Source organism: Dendroctonus ponderosae, unplaced genomic scaffold (assembly GCF_020466585.1).
Source record: "Dendroctonus ponderosae isolate FM_Combo_2020 unplaced genomic scaffold, Dpon_F_20191213v2 Dpon_F_20191213_1, whole genome shotgun sequence".
Taxonomy (NCBI): domain Eukaryota; kingdom Metazoa; phylum Arthropoda; class Insecta; order Coleoptera; family Curculionidae; genus Dendroctonus; species Dendroctonus ponderosae.
The window spans coordinates 52,210,460-52,220,043 of NW_026017110.1; the positions used below are offsets into that span (position 1 = coordinate 52,210,460).

General features: G+C 33.9%; 1 protein-coding gene across 1 annotated transcript in view; it reads left to right on the forward strand.

Moving 5' to 3' along the window:
• The window catches only part of LOC109533890 (probable G-protein coupled receptor 158), a 173,633-nt gene that overhangs the window by 138,321 nt on the left and 25,728 nt on the right, over nt 1-9,584 (forward strand). The window contains exons 7-8 of the mRNA XM_048670154.1: nt 841-950; nt 1,994-2,208. Coding sequence (XP_048526111.1) covers nt 841-950; nt 1,994-2,208 — 325 coding nt within the window. The remainder of the gene's footprint in view (nt 1-840; nt 951-1,993; nt 2,209-9,584) is intronic.

Consider the following 9,584-nt stretch of genomic DNA (forward strand, 5'->3'; position numbering starts at 1 on the left):
CATGTGGTAAAGTAATTGCTTTATATCCTTCCATGTTTTCCAATTGATCGAAACGTCAAACTTTTCAAGAAAACAATAAAAGCTTTTGACTTGGATCAATTTGCAATCAATCCTTTCATACGGAATATAGGAATAGGCAATTTAGAAAATTAAGTTAAAATTTAGAAAATTAGAAAAACAAGTTAAATTAGTAATTACTAGAGAAAACGCCTTCTCTCCATCCTATACGTAGGTGTTTTAAATATTAAATCCTTCATACGAATTTAAGCCGGAAGATTTAAGTCCACCTTTATACGGCCGAAGTTTAAAATGTTAATTTGAAAATGTGATTACGAATTGTAGAAAACGTTTATCGTCCAAACAGTAACATATTTATACTGAACGGGATTTTGATCATTGCATAATTATTTTTCCTAATCCTAAAAAAATTGCAACTGGTTTTCAAAGCTTACTCAGTAAACCATAGGTCCTTATCAAGCTTTTGGTAATTTTGCTCGTTTCTTCAAATCATAAGCTGCTTACATTTTGCACATTTCAAAACATTAGAAAAATCATATATGAATCAATGTACTGTTAATTTGTTGCACTGATTTTTAATAGTCAATCATTAACCCTACATACAGACAAATTATTTATGGTTATCAAATCAACATTTGTCGACGTAATATGCACCCTATATATTACAAATTACTGGGGCCTTTTTCGTCAGAGCAGTTTTATCAACGTTCTTCAGTGATGGTTTCAATTGTAAAATATTCTGAATTCCTGATTATTAATCATAACTTAATATCAAAATGTTTATTATAATTAAAGCCAGTTATGTTAATTCTTTAATTTCAGATGATTGTTACATATTTCAAACCGACTATCTACTATTGTACTGCTCGAATATGGCTTAGAGAAATTGGTTTTTCCTTGACTTACGGAGCATTAATGCTGAAAACTTGGAGGTAAGTTTGTAGCACTTTACGCTTGTAAGCTCCTACTTGCGATAATCGGATTAGTCATCGTATATTAGCACGTTTTCAGTAGGAGGGCCACAAAATATTTCATGAAGAGTTGTGAAATATTAAATTTCGGTTTCAGCTTGTGAGATTGAAAAGCGGCACAATTTGAATGTTCCTTTTCATGTGCTGTTGCACATAATTAATGTTTGTTTGTCTGTTTGTGGAAATGCGCTTGCAAAATGTTTAGTTCACCCGACTGGATCAACTGACAATTGATATCATCGATATATCCCAGCTAAATCTTGATTAATATATCACAGACACGTTAGGTTCCCCTTTCATTTTAGCGTCGTAATATGTTTTACTGAAAAGTGGCAGACTTTTGCAACAAAAGAAATGAACCGAGGAGATAATGGGATGTAATCTTATTCTTTAGGGTTGTGTAAATAATGACTTTATAAGAAAGGCCGCAGAGCAAAAACGAAAGAAATGTTTCCCACGCTGAAAAAAGTCTCTTTAAAGACGGATTTTTAGTGCAAAACATATCCGATAACATGTCTGTTATACTGAAGACAACCGTACTACAAACGCTTAATTATCTTACTTAAAAGTAGCTGCACGGCTTATTAAAAACATATTCGTTATCGCTCTGAAATGTAATAAAAAATCAAAAATGGGGTTAAAATGGTGAAACAACATTAACTGACATGGGCGTTATATGCTCGTATGTAGGTAGTAAGGGGACTTTTTCTGTATTCAAATGTGGCTCTTACTCTTCTTAAGTATATTGAATAAACCGCTCTATGAAATTGAAAACCATTCTATTAGGTATCAGCCTTACATTTCTATCGCTTGAGCAGTGAATGTATTAAGAATTTTTCTGTTGCCCACTTTAATCCAATAAACGTTTACGACATTACATATACCATACCGTGTTTTTATAGGACTGAAATGTCAAATAAAAGCACCATTATCTGACTCCCCTGCTATATTAAAATTGAAATTTTCTATAGCTTTTCTGGGCATTTACAATTTTCTTTTTTTAGGATATCGGTTATTTTTCGGGTAAGATCAGCAAAGGCTATAAAGATCACTGATGTGAACCTTCTGAAGAGACTTGGGATTATATTAGCATTTTTTACTGCTTTACTGACCATTCGCACTCTGGTGGCTCCTCCTATTGTTATTGTTGGCAGAACCGAAGATGATTTGAAGGCATACTTGTGCCGAACCGACTTATGGGACAACTTCTTCAGTGTTGGTAAGTAAATAACTATTCGTTTTTTTATGGAACTGAAATGAAAACGCACAGGTTTAGGCAGAAAATTTTGCTATGCTCAATCAGGGATGTATGCTCTGGTGCTCAATCACACTTGAGAGAAAAATTAAGATTTATTCTCAAATATATGCCAGTTTAAAAGCTTTGTAGGCTCAAATAAGTATGAATTATATAATACCTCATATAATATTTATTAGCATATTGCAAAATCACGTGGGTTTCCCAAAATTAAAATAAATGTTCATAATAGTTCCGAAGCGTGCGTACACCAATATGCTAATTACAATTTCACATTTGCCAAAGCCTATTAATAACGGAGGACTACCGAGTTATCCATCATCTAGGTCGCAGAATTATCGGAACCTAAATGTACTTGCCTCTATATGTTCTAGGAAATCTGTATTATAACTGATTAAAGCTCCATTGTCTATAAAAAAAACTGACCTCCAACTAATTAATATAGAAAATAATATTCGAAATTTACCCGTATTAAATCAGAAAAGAGTCTCCATTAATATTGAATATTTCTATGGAATATTGGCATATAGATTTTCAATGTGATCCCTACCCTAATAAATTCTAGTCAATATTGGCAATATTTATTAGTATTATTCCATTAATTCAGTGACATTAACTAAATAGAGTTTCTCTGCATGTTCATATTTACATTAATTGCAACAAACCACAAAATTAGAATTTGGTGTTTACTTGATTAATCCAATACATTTGGAAAAATGTTCAAGTCCAATGACAGCTATTAGCAAAACAATGTGTATCTGCAATAACTTAGCAAAAACCGAACGTGCTAAATTAATTACTGTTGAAACTAATTTGAAAGCGAAAGAAGTTCTTTCTTTCTGCACTATTTACACTTTTTATTTATTTTTTGAGGGCAAAATTCCGTGAACCCAATCTCGAAATCCAAAATATGTAGCTGATTATGATCTTTTGTTAATGGTGAGATCAGATTGAATTTCATATGAAACTGATCTGAACTGGTCTTTTAAAAATTCCTGATTAATCCAGCTTTTCATCTATTTTTTCAAACCCTTGTCTATTTTGTACAGAGATGGCAACTCTATATGAATGCGCATTGCCGCTATGGAACTGCCTTGGGCTATTCCGTAAACAAAATGTATTTCAGCAATTTCTGTTTTTCAAATGGACCTATTTTAAACGTCCGAGTGCAATTAAAAATGAATGACTGTCCAAATTACCCCCAACATAAAATTTTTCGACTACTCATTTGATGCCTGATTAAATAAAACAATCTGTTTAGAGTAACGAAGTATTAATCTTTATAACAAAAGCTATCATAGATTCGTACCTATTCTATAACTGACTAATACTTTCTTTGTTTTAGTATTAGTTTACCATTAGTCAAATGGTAATGTCATAATGTTCGTTCGAAAATCTGCTATGGATCCTGAAACATGGACTAAGCGATACCCTATGAAACGAATGGTTTGTTATTAACACGTATAAAAGTAACAAGTATAAGTTTTACTAATTTGTCTAGCAAATCATCGAAGCACGTGTATTTGGTGCTGTAACAATGTCTTCGATTTAAAAAGTCTTCTTGCGTCTAACAATGATTTCGATTTGCATCAAATTAGAGACGCAATTATTCACAGTGGAAGTAAAATTTACAATTATTTATATTGTGGATTTTAAATCGTTTTTTGTTTTAATTTAGTCGTTTACTAAGAAGCTGTTTCAATTGACATGATAATAAAGAGCGAATTGGCAAAATGAAAATTGACATTGCAAAGTGAGTTAACGCATAAAGTATCTACAACCCGTAATAAATTAAGCCGGGTAGATCCAAAATAGTAAAATATTCGCAAACAGTGAAATACCGAGAGCCACCTAAGGGTCTTTAAAATTTAAACTAAATGTTCGTTAAAGATTAGCATTCGAAATTATTCTGTGTGAGACCGTGCTTTATGCTTTACCTGAATGAGAAATAAAGAGAAGTTAGCTAATCTACGTATTATGTATGGACCATAATATATGAAATAATGGCGAATATTGGACATCCGACATTATAGCATGAATACAAACGCTATTTTATGCGAGTGCTCAATATTTGACGGACTAAAAAGATATATTTATTCATTGAGCAAATGCAGGCATGTTAAATATAACAGATATCACAAAATGATGAACATCCGCTTAAATAAACATTCAAAAATATGTATAGCCTTTGTTTAAACGCATACTATTAAACCTCACGTGCAATTAGAAGTCTTTGAAAGTCCAGCAATTACATGAATGTACCTTGTAGAATGTGCCTCGGTCTCGGAATCACATAATTCGTAGTCCTTTGACTCGCATATCAATTATTCAAATGGTTCCCTTGTCACTCTAAACACGCCAATCTACGCGTACATTAATGTTTCTGTCCATTCCATTGAACAACCTCAATATTTGAAGCAATATCAAGTGCATTTTGCTAAGTGATTTTAGTAAAATTCTAGTAATTTATCTAATTTCGAACCCTATCGAGAATAAATAAAACATTTCCAGCAAATATAAAATATCTTCGAATTAATTCCTCGGCGTTGGCGCAAAAGTCGAAAGATTACCTACAGACAAGGGTCAAACATTTGCCACAGATGTGATTATTCCCTTTAATAGGCGCAACATGCACTATTTCACCGCTCACTGTATTAAGCTCAATCACAAGAGCAATTTTCCACTTGCACAATGGAACTTTATTTACTCTTTGTTTGAATTTTACTATCCATTTGATCAAAACCTAAGATCGTTATAGCTTTCTTGGCATAAATATTTTAATACTTATAGGTCCCTACTGAATGAGACGATTAAATCGAATTGTGACCGATATAATATGTATGATATACCAACAGTTTAAGCGTTTTACAGATTTACTGAGTCGGATCTCATATCTCATATCGCGGAACGCTCACAATAGCTAGGTGTCTTTTGCTCTGAAAAATTATGAAAGTTTTATATTTATCTCGTTGTTTCTAGTCATATTTTCACAGGTTCATATGTGATTTTTTCTTGTTGTGCTTTCTAAAACTGACACCAAGTCTTTTAGCGTAATATAACAGCTGCGAAACGCATATGTCAAAGTGTGCACCTCAAAAATTTTATTCTTTGATATCAGTACAGAATATATAATAAAAAAGAAATGGAAAAATTTTTAACAAAAGTTAAAACAATTTACATGTTGATTTTCTAAATATAAGAATAAGAGGGAACAGAATTATTTTTCACTAAAGTGCAATTGACGGAGAGAATATTTCAAGTATATGATTGTCTATAAAATATATTACACATTCAATTACCTGAATCGACTGGAATAAAACATGTAACTACCAATCCGAGAAAATTGTTAAATAAAATTAAATCCAACGATTGCAAGCGGAATGTGATAAATTTGCTATTTTCTCTCTAAATTGGATGACCAAACGAGAAACTGTGAATCAATGTTCCAATAAGCGTAAGTTTTTCGTTTGACATAGTTTCAAGCTTTATTGTTCAACAAGGAGGAAATTTTACAATATAATTGTAATTATTGCAAAACGAACGTAAAATTTAGTTTTACACTAAAATTTCAACACTTCTGTTGTTTTTGCGGCCTATTATTAGTATTAGGTAAGATTTAGCCAATAATAAAACTCTGCAATTTAGACTACGCTAACTTGACTTTAGCTACCATTAGAACAACATTAGGGCGTTTTTACCTAAACTTGACCTGATCCGCGAATGATGCATGAAAAACGCGAAACTGCGGTTTAAAGCTCATTCCCACGAAAACTTAAGTAATTTCTATGCATCTTGAAGGCGTTAAGTGTACCAAGTAGTAAATCAATTTGCTCCATCAACTTTGAAACTGAATTTTGGTGTTAACGAATTGAATTTACGTTTATAGTAAAATGCCAGCTTATTTGCTATCTGAAATCAATACTTTACACACTCTAAGGAAAGGTCTTTAACTGAGCACGTAGCGGCTGCATTGTTATATGGCGTAAATCCGATAAATGAAAAATTGTACAACGGAATTCAGACGGATCGAAACTTCATTTTATACAAAAAACTGCAAACAAAAACATGACACTCAAACAGTTCACTTGATATATTGACACGTGCGCAAAACAGACATATTTTGGTTGAACAAAAGGTTGAAGAATAAAAGATTATTTGAAAATGCTATATTCATGATCTAGAATTTCATCAGAAGAATCACCTAAATATATTTTCAGACTAGATATCAAGTGATTTAAAAATATGAGGTCAGTATAGATTTTAAATGAGACACTAAAACTGTACTTTCTAATTAAGCGGCAAAATGGCTGCTAGTTGTATCTAGAATGGAGAAACAATGTGGACGTAAACGTCCAGCCAGGCATTGGAATTTAGATTAAAACATAACAAAAGATCGGAAAAGAAATAAAATGGCACGCTTCTAACAACTTCAGCGTACCGTTTATTGTTATTTTTTCTTTGATTTAACGAACTGTAACTGTATAGTCCCAATTTATTCGACGTCGAACAGCAAAGTTCCCGATAAAGAACATTATCGAATTCAGATTGTATTAAACTTTAAATCGGAGTGCACATGCAAATTGGATATAGCGTTACTAGCCTATATCCAATATACATAAAAATAAAACTTTCAATAAGTTTCGGTAGAACTTCACAAGTCTAAATATTACTGTCATTAGGTGTGTAATTTTACCTGGAAAGTCGTAACCATTATGCAATTAATCAGTAACAGTTAAATGTTGCGGACCAAAGTTTACAGTCTGGTAAAAACGCAGCATTTCCGGGATAATCCTTTAGCAGATGTTGAAATTTGCTACTGCAGTAGAAAAACTAATCATTTTGATATTAAACGTTGAAAATAACTGCTGAAACCAGTACAAAGCTTGAGCGCACTGGAAACCAATTTCCCAGAAATGGTCAGCGATGATATAGGGCAAGGGCGTATAGTAAAGGATGTAATGGGGATTGTTATTAACTCTGACCCATTACGGCCCTCTAATGGTATTTCCCTTCATGCCTTCGATTAGGACGTTAAATAAAATATTATTTCTTAAAGTAAAGCAGAAGGTCAAAAATTTCACAAAAAAAATCTTATTTTTCAAGTAAGATGCAAAGGCTTTCACGGCCGGTTAAATCACATTTAGGAATGTTTTCCGGGCTTTGAAGCCGTGGTCTATGGGAATTTCTTCATGACGGTTCGTCCACAACTGCGGTGGACATTATCAAAGGCGATGAGGCAGTGGGCGAAGTGATCTCCCGTGCTTTCCGACTAAGACTGGTTCAACCAGAGACAAGAAATAATTATCCCTTGTCTCTGGGATCAACTGCTGGATTTCCCGTCGTATTTATGCAGCCCAGCTGTGTGTGGGGGATGGGTGGGGGTTCAAATGCTACGGCGCACACGCTGTTTGGCGCAAAACGTACTTCCAATCTGGATTGAGTGCCGTAATTTCTTCTTTTCCGTTAAAGTTGTTTTGGTGTTTAAATATTTCGATGGCCTCTCTGGTGAGTCTCGGGTAGTATCTTTCAGATTGGTGCAGATCTGCTATTCTACTTTGAACGGGGCTGCATATTTTAACGAAATTTGGTATACGGGGGTTTTTGAGCATACAAAATCCAACTCTATTATCAGATTTCGATCAACTTGTAGAAAAAACCACTTAAGGCGATATCTGGGCAAAAAAATTGTTTCAACTTTTTTGGTCACCCAGTATTCTTACTTCTAAGCTGGTTTTGTCTAATCGCCTATTAATTTTGTACAAAAAAGGTATTCTTAGTCGATGTCCTAACAAGCCTCTGTTTCCCAGATATTTGCGATTACACCGCAAAATGCAGTATTGGCAAAAAATAAGCCACAATAAATATCTAAGTGAAAAAATATTTACTAAACATCATTCTTTAACAGTAGGATCTTTTCATCTTAATCACTAACAATAAAACATTCATTTTCTACAGCAATTGCTCAAAATGTCCCCCGTTAACTTCAATACATTTTGAAATACGTTCATTTCGAAATCACTCGGTGGCATTCATAATTTTATTTATCAACTCATCTAGGCACTACTACTAGCACTACCGTTTGATCGTACACTAATGATTTTAAATAACCCCAAACACAAAAATCTAATGGGTGAAAGTCAGGACTTCGCGCCGGCCAAGCCTAAGAACTTCCACAACCTATCCACCGATTTGTAAAATGTTGGTTTAGGTAATTACTTACTAACTAAAATGGCAAGGATGGAGATTTTCTTGCTGAAAAATCCTATGAACTGAAGACTTGATTACGCCAGTTGCAGCTTCCAATCGTCTTGTGCTTATTTCTGGATTTTCTCCAACACGAACCGGAACGTCTTCCTCTTGATCTGGAGTTGAAATTTTCGGACGCCCCAACATATTAAGTTTGTTCCTAAAATTTCCCTTAATCGACGGTAGATGTCTCCGAATAGCTTGAAATTCGGTTGCCTCTTATTGGGATACAATTCTAAGTAACGCGGTTTGCTACTGCGTCCACTAAAATTTTGTTGGACAAAAAAATTATGCCTTGGCATGTTAACAAATTAAAATCAAAACTTAAGTACGTAGTGGCACTAGTGTCACTCTGACAGACACCAAGTAAATCCGTGTCGCCAGCGTCACACTACTACATACATTATAAAATGTCCTCACAATTCTGCATTTTGCGGTTTAATCGCAAATATCGCGGAAACAGAAGCTTGTTGGTACATCTGAATACCGGATCACCAAAAAGTTGAAACCATTTTTTTGCCCTGATATCGCCGCAGGTGGCTTTTTCTACAAGTTGATCAAAATTTGATTCGACATTTGGATTTCGTATGCGCAAAACCCCCTGTATATCAAATTTCGTAAAAATATGCAGCTCCGTTTAAAGTAGAATAACGAAAAAATGAAATTAAAATGTAATTTTGACGCCCTGGATGTCGGCAACCGTCAACTTTCGGACTGAGGTAAGTTGTGTTAAATCATCATCATATTTTCATTGTTGGGATACCCTGTATAAAATGACTAGTCCGTATATGAACGGACTGAAGATTTCAGTCTATATGTATACAAAATTTGTCCTTCAACAAACGGACTAATCGGTTTGTAAAAGGACTAGACTGTTTATATACGGTCCAACTTCGACTAGTCCATATGTAAACGGACAAAACCTTGGTTGATGCAGACTTCATGCAGTTTTAGCTTGGCATTTATTTTGGTTCTAGCTTGAAGTACCCTTAATATTAAGTGTAAGAAAAGAGTTTGTTCAAAAATTTCGCTGAAAAGCACTTCAAATCCATTGAAAATCCGGGACATTCATAGGTAGACTGTAAGGGCGACGG